Source organism: Cydia splendana, chromosome 10 (assembly GCF_910591565.1).
Source record: "Cydia splendana chromosome 10, ilCydSple1.2, whole genome shotgun sequence".
Classification (NCBI taxonomy): Eukaryota; Metazoa; Arthropoda; class Insecta; order Lepidoptera; family Tortricidae; genus Cydia; species Cydia splendana.
In genome coordinates this window covers 11,513,164-11,527,564 of record NC_085969.1, presented here as the reverse complement: position 1 = coordinate 11,527,564, position 14,401 = coordinate 11,513,164, and the positions used below count along the sequence as shown (strand labels likewise).

General features: G+C 35.9%; 1 protein-coding gene across 2 annotated transcripts in view; it reads left to right on the top strand.

Annotated features, from left to right (window-relative positions):
• LOC134794294 (chorion protein S38-like) overlaps positions 1-14,401 on the top strand; it is a 46,450-nt gene that overhangs the window by 13,096 nt on the left and 18,953 nt on the right. For both annotated transcript variants that reach the window (XM_063766054.1, XM_063766055.1), the window contains exon 3: positions 13,990-14,077. In XM_063766054.1, coding sequence (XP_063622124.1) covers positions 13,990-14,077 — 88 coding nt within the window. The remainder of the gene's footprint in view (positions 1-13,989; positions 14,078-14,401) is intronic.

Sequence of the window (14,401 nt, the reverse complement as noted above, 5' to 3'; positions counted from 1 at the left end):
GTAATTTGCATATAGTAGATAAGTCTATTAACCTATGTATATTAGGCAGTAAGCATCCCGAATAAAATAAAATAAAATGTATATGCCCTATATAAATTAAGTAAATAAATTAAAATAACTAGCAATTTTGTTTAATCTTGATATATAAACTTTTTTAATTAATAAATACGTAATATACATTTATAACAACGCAATATTATATCATTAATTAAGTACATATTTATATTTGATCATGGATTAATTTAACACTGAAAAATATATCAAATCCAGGAAAATGTGCTCAGAAATGTATTTTTTTTCTTAAATTAAACTTTCCATATTTTATTTGCCGTACCTATTTAAAATACTAGGGGTGTTAACGAAACGAAATTTTCAATACAGCTACATGTTCGGAAAATGTACCTAAGGCATTCACTGCATCGAATGTTGCCTTATATTGTGTAATATTTTCAGGTTTCTACTATACCCGTAACTCATATTTAAAGACGTTATTATGATCGCATACGAGCTTTTGGGTACTACATCTCCGTGAGAAAAGGAAGCACCGCCCAGGTGTGGCTTGTTACGTAACGTTTTCTATAAGTACCAACTTACAACCCGCTTTGAAACTTGGACACTGATTCCATATTTAAAGCTGTATATACTGTTGTCATTATTGTGTCCAAAAGTTTGTCAAATAATCCAAATATATACACGGAATTATCGCAAGAGTAATAGATTGTTTAGATATTTCCATTTCTATCTATCGCGTTAAAACTGAGTTAACACGGAACCATAAAAGTTTTCTTAACCGACTTCCGCAGTATTGAAAGCTATTTGAAACAAAGGAATTCTTTCAAAGATTCCAATTTTAGATTTTCAACTTCACTAACTTGAAAAAGTATTACTTAAAGGAATTTAAAAGTTCGAAGGTTTTTTAAGCGATATCATTTAAAGCGGTTTTGGTAAAAAATAGCCTGTTCAATCATTTGTTTGGTCATTTGATGACACCCTAGAACCTAAATGGTCGTGCAATGTGTTGAATTTCCTCCCGCGGACACTCCAACTGTGGCATGAGCTGCCTGCCGAGGTTTTCTCGAGGGACTACAGAATGGGGTTCTTCAAAAAAGGAGTGTACAGGTTTTTAAAGGGTCGGCAACGTGCATGTCACACCCCTGGAGTTGGAGGCTGCGGTGACCGCTTACAATCAGACGTGATTAGTGATCCAAAAGGCTCGAGCCTTTGGAGCTCTATTTTTTAGGGCTCGCCTCATCTCTTGACGCCTAAAAGGCTGAAAGCCTATTTAGCTCTTTAGCCCCCGAGCGTAGTTATATTTAAGAGCCTCTTGACTCTTGGGGCTGATAACCTTATTAAGCCTCTAAAAAAAGCCTATTTAGCTCTTTAGCCCCAAGCCTTAATAAGGTTATTAGCCCCAAGAGTCTAGGATCTTAAATAGAATTAGGCTCGGGGCTAAAGAGCTAAATAGGCTTTTTAGCCTTTTAGACGTCAAGAAATGAGGCGAGCCCTAAAAAAGAGCTAAAAGGCTCGAGTCCTTTGGATCACTAGACGTGATATAAAATTGTATTTTACTGTCTCAAGGCATTGTTAGTCATTAACAACTACCATTACAAAAACCGAGTTCGAAACTACGACAGATATATTTTTTCCCTATCAAACAACAAAGACGAGTCATTTTATTGTTCGTGATACTTAAATAATAAAAATGAATAATGTATAATGTGTTTTGGTACTCCATGTTTACAATGTCATTCATATTTGGAATATTATTATCTTTTTTGTCATCAATATATTGGAGTTTATCTAAACACTTAAACATTTTTAAATTACGTACTTACATGACGTCAAAAAATCGGTCGTTGGCACAAATATTTATACCAATTTGAGCCAATACATTTATTAGATCTGTTTGCGCGTTGCACTGACTGGAGAGAAGAAGGTGAATCTTACTTATACCAGAAAATGTTCATTATTTGGTATACGTTTTAAATTATGTAATAAAATTTAAGTAAATTACTAGCATCACATTCTAGCATCTAATTCAGAGTATAGTCCATTTTTGCAACCTATTTAAAAGGTCTACACTACACATTACTTAGGTATGTAATCGACTTTTGTAGCGCAACGTGAAAAAAAATTAAACAACAAGGCATGTAAATTAAATGTACGAAGAAGCAGCATAGTAATTAGGTACCTATGTTTTAAGTTATTGTATGTTAAATATCACTTGTCAATCTCAAGGATTCATTGAGAAAAAATAATGATTAACATACACTCCATTTCACTTGAAAAAAAAAATGTTCATATAACTTGGTCTACTGTACAGTACGCTGCGGCAATGGTGTTACATATTTTCCTATACAATTTAACACTGTATCATCTTCCTCGCTTTATCCCGGCATTTTTGCCACGGCTCAGGGCAGCATGGGGTCCGCTTGGCAACTTATCCCAAGAATTGGCGTAGGCAATAGTTATTTTTTACGAAAGCGACTGCCATCCTTCCAACCCAGAGGGTAAAATAGACCTTTATTGGTATTAGTCCGGTTTCCTACGATGTTTTCCTTCACCGAAAAGCAACAGGTAAATATCAAATGATATTTTGTACAAAAGTTCCGAAAAACTCATTGATACGAGCCGGGGTTTGAACCCGCGACCTCCGGATCGAAAATTGGCCGCTCTTACCGCTATACCACCAGCGCTTCCAATTTTACGCTGTACTAAGCCTAAATTGCTTAGATATCCATAAATATACATTTGTCTGGGAACTATATTATATCAAACCGAAGAAACTTATGTAAGTTTTGAATCATTTTTTCGGTTATATAAATAAATACATTCGGTTGTTTTTTAGGCTTGTCAAGTTGTCAAGTTAAGTACCTACTTCAAATACTTTTAATGCGTCATTGCGCGCTATACCAAGGCTATACCTATAGTATTATGTTCTTCGTTGATTTTGTCTTTTCTTATGAGATTTTCCGATCCTTCTTGGAGAAATCCTAGCACAGCCGATTGCATACGGTTTTACCGCTACTGAAATACAGGCTTTATCTAATAAATCTAGTGTATCTTGATTCAGATGTTGCTTCCGACAGTGAGTGGGTACAGCATTAGACTTTAACATCTTCGTAATAAGAGTCAACATGATCGGCTTGTCGTATTGTTGGTGCTGCTAGAACAGGAAATGCGTCATAACATGTATCATTAAATGTAGTGTTACAACACCCGGTATAATTAACATCTAAGACAAGACTTATGTTTTAATAATAATCGCGGATTTATGGATCATTTATTTCTATATTGACGTCTTTAGTTTTTTTAGAATGTAGGTGTGGAGGTCGAAGATTACATGAGTACTGTAATATTCACATAATAGAATATTAATCGGTTATTATTAACATACATGTTCTTATTGACGTTATGTTTTAAGATGATTTAATTAAGAAAGCTTAACCTCATACGGGTGTGAATACATAGTATGACATTTACTTTTTTACTGACTTCAAAAAAAGGAGTAGGATCTAAATTCGTCGGAATCTTTTATTTTGCGATTGCAAAAATGCAAATTAATTTATTTTATTTTATTTCCCCAAGGGGAAGGAGAGGATATGATACAGAACGAATCCCAAGTAGGCGGAGCAGCGGGGACAAGTAGTACAGTCAGCTTCAACAGTAGCGGACGATACAACACGACAAAAGTATCCGCATTGTTGATGTATTTTTTTTTGCTTGTATGTAAATTCAATGTTGGCATGTAAAAGTGCCCTATTTGCCCTTTAAGTGGCATATTTGCTGAATAAATGTTAATGTTTAAAGCACTCCTTCATACTTTACAAAATAAAGATAAATCTGTATAGTTCGCGTGCAAAAGTGTTTGCCACGGTCTAACCCCCTTATTCATAAACGCGCTACAAACCTCGATTAGCTAATAATCGTTTGTCTTTATCTGTCATTTTGATTTATGTATTTGTAAGAAAGGGATAAAACATAATTTAACTAAATCTCACCCGTAAAGTTTTATGAATAAGGGGGTAATTGTTTTACATATAGAGATAAGGTAAAAGTACTAGTTCTCGACATGCTAATGCCCAATAGATGACACCTTGCTGTCTTCTCTATTGGCAATGACTAAATCTCAAGATGACATGTACTGGGACCGCGTCGAGCACCAGTACGTTTACCTTATATCTATTGGAGAAACCGTAGTTACTTTTGACGCGTAGTCTGAGCCGCTACTTTTGACGCTGACTGTACTTAATACATTTGTTAATTGGTATTCAAAATCTGACTAATTAAATTCATAATATTCATAATACGGCTACGAACACGAAAAGTCGATAATAATTAAATTTTAATCTCAATTTTTACGAGCATCCACATAAATGATGAACTTTGAACAGTTCATAATAGAATAAGCCCTGTTTTATAACATACCTACTAATATTATTTTTAAAAGAAACCAAATACAAGGAACGTAATTAGGCAATTATAATACTCTATGACTCGTTAATATTCGGATATCCGATTATGCAGGTAACTCTACTATAATTGCGTTGGCAATATCCCATTGTGAAATAATAGATTAGACCTTGGCGTAAGTAATTATTTTGTGTATGCATGAAAGATTATGAATGCCATCTGGCAGTACCCATGACATTACCGAAATAACCGAATGGCATAACGTAAACATCACAATATTTGATACCTATTTCCAACAGTTATGTTGTTTGTAAATATATAATGCTATCAATAAAAGTTACTTTTAGTTATCAACTCCACCGCTAAAAAATCATCTTGATATAATCATATACTCATATTACTTAAAAATGCGAATTTTTCGTAAGCACAGTAGGTATAATCATGTGGAGTTTGACGCTCTTCACCCGTTGAATCTCGTAATTATTTGAGCAACTAATGACTATCTATGTAGGTAATGTTGTCAGAAAATGAGTATGAACCTATATTTTTTTCTGCACATTACTTGAACAAAGGCATCAAGATAATGATCATTAGACAATGCGTCTTTATAATGCAATCGTTTGTAATCGCCTCAAGTATTAAGTACAGTGAGTTGACTCTGAAGTAAGTACTAAGGCTGTGGCTAGTGTTAATAAATGCTTACCTACTTTAAAAACCAGCCAACGGCGTGTAAATTGAAGTCGCGTAACAAAGGTTCCGTAATAACCTATAATATCTCATGCAATTATAAACACGAAAATGCTATGTCGCACGACTTGCGACGATAGCTAGTCTCTTCTCTATTTTAGACTTTACTGTACACGCAATTGTACAAGGTAGCATCAACTCTTTGTTAAGCGTCAAATTAATACTACAAAAATCGGTTAATAAGAGACGTGCTAGGTTTTGTCAGCTTACTTTGATCGAGCTAATCCTACTTACTTTAAAGTCGGCCATGACGTACATATTGTTTCTCAAGAAAGTGCCATCGACAGGTTAAAGTTAATGAAATTTTTTTTTGTATTTTTTTTACTTTTAAGCATGAAAAATATGTTTTACTACTTCAAGTACTCCAAATTTTCAAAAGGGAACGGAAAATGAAGTAGTTATTTTCAAGAGGTACAATAACCTATACATTGAACACAGGTTAAAGGTTACAGGTTACAGTGAAAAATACATTCTTTTTTATTTTTTCTCTTGAACGGATAATAATACGAATGTCTCACTTTTAGCATAGATGAATAAACCTTCACACAATATTAAAATGATATTATTACATTAGGCCCCATACCAAATTCGTAAAATAATCGAGACAAGTTAAAGTTAACTTTCCGTTACAAACCCCAGATTCCTGCCTTTAACCACTTGTCTCTACGAAACTACGACACTTGGGTCATGATGGTACCCTACGGTGGTTAGCTTGATACTTACCTAATATTTTGCCATAGTCATGATCTAAATAAAATTTTCTGTGTATGAGTCAGATGCAATACCGCGGATGTACAGGTTACAGTGAAAATATCCTTGGACAAACTTCGTGCGTGAATATTGTTGTAAAAAAAATATATAAGGCCCGTGCAATGTACATTTTAAAAGGTATTGTTTATGTTATTATACAGCATGATATTTTATTTACATAAATTGGTGCTTATAAAATCGAAAGTACTAAAACTGGAAGAGCGATGCTTTTGGACAAGACTGGTTACAATGAAAAGTGCTACTCTTTATTTTTTATAAATATAAGTATTAAATTTAAATAAAAATAATGACTTGGCCTCGATAAACATTGTTTTAGTTTATTATTATATATTATACATTTTTGTTTCATATGAAAAAGAGCAAATAAACATACATTCAATTCAAAAACTCCATGACAGGTTAAGATGCCACTTTTTTGAGAATTACTCCTTAAACAAATGAAGTTTCATAAAATAATTTGATTTGTTCCCTAGTTGGATAAATTAAGCTTGTTTGTGAACGCGCTTAAAATGTGCGATTAACGTTTAGATAGTAGCAATTTTAGCTATTTCAAATAGCGAATTTAACATTGTACTACAATTCCAATAATAATCGCAGTTAAAAGTCTAATTTATAGTCATTTATGTAATGGGTATTGATCAAAGCGAATTCGTGCGTCACACGGGTTTCCCTTATGATTCAGAATGATAAAACTTAATGTATGTCAATTAATTATGTCGATTAGGTATTTATAATTAATTAAAAGACACATGCCTTTGTCGCACTTTGACGTCTTAAAGTCAAGTAACGTTTCCACTTCCGACGTGTCGGAAGCCGGTGTTGCTCGAAGGTTTCCACTATTTATTCATTGGCGCTTTAACTGTATTCTAATAACAGGTTTAAAAAAATATACTGATTAATATAAGTCTTGTGGTAATTCAATATTATTTTTCGTGGAGAAGTGTTCTGAAGACATTATTGACGTCAAAATTGATTCCTTCTTGTTGCGTCTACGCCCGAAGAGGATGCAGGTCAGACGTAACAAGTTGCACTCACTACTCTCTGCTAAATAAATTAAATTGGAATCATAAATTCTCATTTCAGTTACAATTAAGAACTTGTAACCTTCATTATTTGCCACCAATGGTATATTAAGAATTTGAAAGGATAAACTGAGTTAGTTTCAATAAAATATTTTACGTGTTAGACACTTATTCGTGAAAAGATAATTTATATTTTTCATTACCATATTTTTTATGATAAAGATAGGAAGTATTAATACAAAAGTATGCCTACACGTCTGCATGCTTCAAATGTATCTCCAGTAATCGCTTTAAAATTAACGTGTCCTTGTTACGCCAACCCCGTCAAACTGTGACTGTGACTCATTAAAGATGTCTGACTTTCTAGCTGTAAAACGCTAAAGTTATATTGTGCACAAAATACAGAGTTTCTTGAGTTTATTGCAGACCCAGCGTCCGTGGAACTGGGAATTGTTGCAGTATTTTTTAATTGGGTCACTTCTACAATGCAAAAGCTCTATTGCACATAAAAACAAATGACCAAGACCAAGAAAAGTCTGCAGCGATTTAGAGAAGCACAAGCAGTGCAAGTGTTATAATATTTTAAACTTTCGCGTTTTGAACACATATTAACTGGGTGTCATTCTGAATCCCTAACAATGTTTGTCCTAAAGTCACTTGCCCTAACTGGTTTGTCCTAATGGGCACATGCCCTAACGATTAGGGAATGCAAAGATAGGGGAAAAGACTTTAGGGATTCAGATATAGATCCATATTAACTCACATTTATAGACGGGTCTAACGCGAATTTTATTCAATTACCTGACATCACTCAGCCGCGACCACGACCAGTGAAACCTGTGTCGAAACGTCGGTAAATCAAGGTAATTGAATAAAATTCGCGTTAGACCCGTCTATAAATGTGAGTTAATAAGTGCAAGTGTTATTTTAAACGTCAAACTTCAATGAAGTTATGACGTATTACATAACACTTGCACTGCGTATGCTATCAAAATCGCTGCAGACTTTTTGGTCTAACTCTACGTACCTAATTGTGGTTTCATACTTTATCAGGTTAACTATTATAATATGTACTTATTACATAAAGTATTGCTGTATCCTTAAAAAGATCATACAGTGTATGTAATTGGTAACTTACCTAAATATTTGCGCAATAAATGACTGACTGACTAATTAGTGACTAAACTTACTAATTAATACAACGATACACAATAGGCACGTGTCAAAGTGTCATTACTAAAATGATGTCTCGTTCTTGTATCCTTATATAACTTTACTCGACATCGAAGTTTGGTGCCCAGTTGTTTAAATACTAACGATGCCAGGAAACTAACCAAAGTTCTGAATATAATTCAGCATCACCCGGTAACGAGGTGGAACATCATCAGCTAATGGTTATTCATGTGGCACTAACAGTAAGAGCCCAGATAGTGTTTACGAATGCACTGACTGAGTACATCAAGTTTAGGCACTTTAAGTTTATTATCTTACTAGCTGTGCCCGCGGCTCCGCCCGCGTGGAATTCGGTCTGTGTCAGTAAGTGGCTAATTTCTAATCCTAATTTCTTTCCCTCTCCCCTGGAGGCGGAACTTGAAGTAAAGTTGACAGATGGATATGCTAGAGGACTGTAGTCCAGGTAAAATATTTTACAGTTAGGTACCACTAAATAAAACTACACTCCAAAATCAATAGTTTTTTTCGCCCTTATTAAAATTTTACACGTGATTTTAACGACAGAGTAGTAGGTGTATACTGCATATCGGACGATACAGTAAGGTATACGCGCGCGAGCGAAAGCGAAGCGCCCTGCCTGGCTAGAGCGCCACTCACCGTGGTCTTCTTCAGACTCCTGAGGAAGACCGCGTGCCGTTTGTAACCTCAAAGCGTTGCGAGACTTTCGCGAATGATTCGATTTTTTTCGGGAAGGCATGGAAATGCGTATAAAATGCGAGTCCCAAATCGTTTGACTACGCACCGCAAACGACCAGTGCCGGATTAAGTTATTTTGATGCCCTAAGCATTTCTAGACCATGGTGCCCCCTCTCCCTAGGGTCATCAAGATTACATTGATTTTTCTTGGTAAATTGAGTGACGTTCATTGCCGCATTACAGCTGAGAATGGAAATCAGTCACATCATTTTATCACGAAAATTGACAGTGCCGCAGCAGTAACGTTGCAACAGAGTACCTACCTAATGCTGCTGCAGTCGCCATATCTTAGAATGTTAGTGAAAACGCGAGCGAAGCGAGCGCGAAAATTTTTCGATATAAAAACGCAATTTGATAGACATTTTTACTTTTAGTATGGAAATCATCAGGCACATAATTTTATCACGAAAATTGACAGTGCTGCAGCAGTAACGTAGCAACAGAGTAATGCTGCTGCAGTCGCCACCCGAATGTCACCTTTGTCATATCTTAGAAAGTAATCGAAAACGCGAGCGAAGCGAGCGCGAAAATTTATCGATATAAAAAACGCAAATTGATAGACAGTTGTACATTTTTACTTTTAGTATGGAAATCAGACACATCATTTTATCACGAAAATTGACAGTGCTGCAGCAGTAACGTTGCAACAGAATAATGCTGCTGCAGTCGCCACCCGAATGTTACCTTTATCATATCTTAGAAAGTTATTGAAAACGCGAGCGAAGCGAGCGCGAAAATTTTTCGATATAAAAAACGCAATTTGATAGATAGTTGTACATTTTAACTTTTAGTATGGAAATCAGTTACATCATTTTATCACGAAAATTGACAGTGCTGCAGCAGTAACGTTGCAACAGAGTAATGCTGCTGCAGTCGCCACCCGAATGTCACCTTTATCAAATCTTAGAAAGTTATTAAAACGCGAGCGAAGCGAGCGCGAAAATTTTTCGATATAAAAAACACAATTTGATAGACAGTTGTACATTTTTACTTTTAGTCCCAACCAGGCGCGAATCCAGGATTTTATACAGAGAAGGGATGGGACAGTTTTTTATCAGCCTAGCTTCGCATAGGGCTCGATATTTAAGGGTCTCAGCAAGGTTGTTTGATGCAAGAGAGGTGAAAAGATGCAAGAAAGCAGAGCTTGGATTTGGATCCACGCCCAAGTGTAATTAAGGCAGAAGATCAACTTTGCCGTAAGGCAGAAGGCCTCGCATAAGACCTAACGCAGAACTGCAAAAGAGTGGCTTGAAATCGAATCTATGCATGTGATCACGTCTCTTCTACTGCTCGCTCTTTGGCTTCACTCGAAAGCGCTACTTGATAGGATGTTTTTAGTTTTCAGCTGTCACGGGGCCCCTTATAACACTTTGACAGTTAGGTCTCAGGATCGCGGCTAAGGATCAACTCGGCTTGGCCGGCAAATCTGGCGTGCAAGAGAGCAAAATTCGCTATAAAATCGGTAACCTATGTCGAAAAAATCGGCTGGCCGCAAGCCCGAAAGCAAGATTTTTTTCCATGACTTTAAGGGCCTCCGCGGAAGGTCAAATCGAAAGCCTACGTTGGAGATGTTCTTACGTACCCTCACTCTCTTACTTGATCCCTACGACCCTTCATTATTAGATGGGTACTTGTACACGTATAAAAGTTTCATGTAGGTACCTACTCCACGACGACTGCAATGCTGATGCAGCCTGCGCGTTTTTTTGCTTACGGTTTTGGTGCCCCCTAGACGTGGTGCCCTAAGCAAGTGCTTATTTGGCTTAAAAGGGTTAATCCGGCACTGCAAATGACAGAGGTCAATGTTTTTTTTTTTTTCAAAGTACCCACCTTCGTGGCCATTATTAAGTGCTGTATATGTATGAATATGGATTTGATATGGATGCGATATAATTACGATTAGGTATAATTCATGACGGAGAAAATTAATAATTTTAAATAATTATGCAATAATACGCGTGTTGATATGTATGTTTATTTTACCACTACGTAACTATGAAAACTCATTTTTAGTTTTCTTGATTACTTAATGTCTACTCAGTTCCCCAAAAGATGGCACTGTGCAATAAGGGGCAATTATTTTACTGTCGTTTAATTTTGTTGTATTATTAAATCAACATAATTATTCAATTAAATTTGTTGATATCCGTACCCTCTCTTCTAAACTTAGAGTTAATTTGGCAAAATCCTTCCTCGGTGGCTTATTCATGTCACAACGTATCAAATTCAGCGCCATCTGTTAGTTTAGCACGGTACTCTATAGTGCTAGAACATATTTGGAAAAAGTTTGCCCCTCTTTCCTAAGTAGCGCCATAAGATTCAGGGGCAAACTTAAGTCAAGCGAGTGTTGTGGCTACCCCCCCTTTTAGGGGTTGAATTTTTATAGCCTATAATCTGGCCGGGGATGTTCTCGACAGATTAGTAAAGTTTCCATCAAAATCCGTTCAGCCGTTTTCACGTGATGCGCGTTCAAATAAACAGACAAACAGATAAACAGACAAACAGACAAAAATTCTAAAAACTGTTGGAACGTATTCTGTTGTCGATTCTAAGTATCCACAGCCAACTTTTTTTCGAATATCTTCCATGTACAGACTTTCGACCCTCTTCAGCTTTATTATATGTATAGATAGATAGATCACTTATGAACTGGGGTTTAAAGAGACGGTAACAAACTTGCTATTGCGGTTCTGAATTGCCACATGTTTTAGCGTCCCAATGGGATGGGACTTTCTGCCCGTCCGCCCATGACTTTGCTCCGTCCACGATAGTAAATCGTGATGACGGTCATAACAACGGATCCGTATAGAACGTGCACCCGTAACTAGTGTTTTCATTCAATTAGTATAGAATAATTTAAAAAATACTTAAATAGAAACCAAATAATGTATTGCCAAAGTTATTGGGTATGATTTAATACTTTGAGATAATATTCAGCTTTCGAGCCCAAGACACGTAGGTATAATCACGTTTCTGGAGCAAACAATCAATACAATGACACTATCGTATAACGTACATAAGTAAATATGTATTTTGAACTTTTAAACATAACTAATTCTTAATTATTATTTAAGGGGCCCACTGATTAACAGTCCGCCGGACGGTATCGGCCTGTCAGTTAGAACAAAATCTTGACAGTTCCGAACAACTGACAGGCCGATACCGTCCGGCGGACTGTTAATCAGTGGGCCCCTTTAAACGGTCCTGCACCTTCAGCAGTTGATATACATTTGTTGTATATCTCAAAAGTTCAGTGAACGTCTCAGAACTTAGAACAATATGACTTTCGTGTTAAAAATTTAGTGAATTCAACTTTATGCACATTGCAACTAAAAGCACTAGTCCAGTCATTATATCCAAAAAACCGACCCCACCCGTGAATAATCAGTTCTTGGATTTTTTTTTCGTAGGTCCCTCAGGGGGGTCACTGGGAGTGTAAATTCAAAAAGTAGACTGAATCAGGCTCCTGTGTATACCTATTCGAAAAAACGGTTTTTCTTGAATAACTCGGCTATTTTTGATTTTACAGTAAAACCGTGAGGACAAAAATTGTAGGAAATTTGATTCTCTACAAGTTTAGTCCTCTTCATTTATGACGTAAAGTTGAAAATAAACGAGATGAAAATATTTTGAATTTGTCGCTTTTTTCAAATTTAATTTCCAAAATATCGATCCTAGAAGAAAAATTGTGAGGACCAAACTTGTAGAGAATCAAATTTCCTACAATTTTTGTCCTCACGGTTGTACTGTAAAATCAAAAAAAATGGCCGTGTAATTTTAGAAAAACCGTTTTTCGAATATACACAGGAGCCTGATTCAGTCTACTTTTTGAATTTACACTCCCAGTGACCCCCCCGAGGGACCCACGAAAAAAAAATCCAAGAACTGATTATTCACAGGTCAAAATCTATAATGACTCAACTACACGTTTTTTTTTTCATAACAGTAATAAAAACTGTAGCTACGTAGACAACTGAAAGTTTAAGGTCTCAATTTTCTAGGATTCACATAATTTATATATCATGTAACACTTAGAGGGTACGAGTAGGTACCTACTGAAAAGCTGAAAACAGTTCGTTCGGATTGGGTATATATATGTGCATAATGCATATATACCCAATCCGAACGAACTGTTTTTGATTAGATTGATTAGATTACACTATTTTTAAGTAGTAGGAAAAGTTACTTATTAAATTCTGTCTTACAAACATATTTCTACCAAGACATAATTTAATTCCTAGTAGGTATAGGTATATTCTAACCTATGCGCAGCCAGTGGACCGCATACCTACGTGTATCAGTCGCAACACTCGTTACTATCGATGTTCGATTCAATTGCGCTTCTAAATCAAAAGCTAATTATGCCACGTGCCGCGTGCTCGATCAGTGAGTCATTTCAATGGTGTAGTTACCATTTCCAGCGGTAATGAACCTGAATTTGTGTCTATGGCTCGTTTTAGTCAGAACTGTGGTTCAATGATTTATCGTCGACCTGTTTTGATCGCAAATAGGGTTGCTCCTAGCTTAGCGTCATAATTATATTTTTGCCAAGAGTCAGTGGCAGCTGTCTTTAATAATTTACAGTAATTGAAATGTACACGGAAAGAACATGTCTAGTCACTTTTTTGGAAAATGAGATTTTAATCTCAAAATGTGCTATTAGTTACAACTTCTGTTACTTACTCACTTTAAAAATACCTATACGCGGAAATAATATGGTTAATTACCTACATCGTTCCTTTCAAACCGCGATAACTCAAAATGTTGTCACAGTGACTAGACATATTCTTTCCGTGTACCCTTCAATTGTTGTAAATTCAAGTAAAATAAATTAAAATTGAATTCGCATATATTTGGTGTTTTTAGGTCTATGGAACAGAAGTCATAAATTAGCACCTTAATGTCCGCATCCGTATCTACATGTCTATACACAATTGGACAATAGCCACTAACTAACTAACATATTTAAATTTAATAATTAGCACATTAATGTTAAACATATTAAACTATTATATTATTATACACAGTATTTGTCTAGCTCGTTTTCACCTCTACAGAAAAGTTTCCATGACCTGCAAGACTTGAATGAAATATTGTTTCTTTGCAGGCCCCCCAATTCATTACATTCAAAGAAGGCAAAGTGGGAGTAAACTTCGGCGGTTACCACGCGGCAGCTGGTCTGGGAGGAGTATTAGGTACGTACCTAATTACTTCTCTTAATCATATAAACTTGGGCACTTGAAGTAGGTCTGTTATTGAGCTTACTTCACATGAATGTGGTTGGTTTAAGGCAAATGTCGGAAAGATGACTAAAGCCTTGTCTTAACTGTAGCAACGTACTTACGTAGGTATTTCATTTTTAAAACTAGTCTATGATAATTTTAAAAGTGGAAAAATTACTGTATTGGGTTAGACTTGATCTCACGGCCTCTGGATCGATACTCCAGCGCTCTGCCATCTGAGTCACCAATACCTCATCTATAGCCAGCAAATCACACCCAATCACCCAATACAGTAAT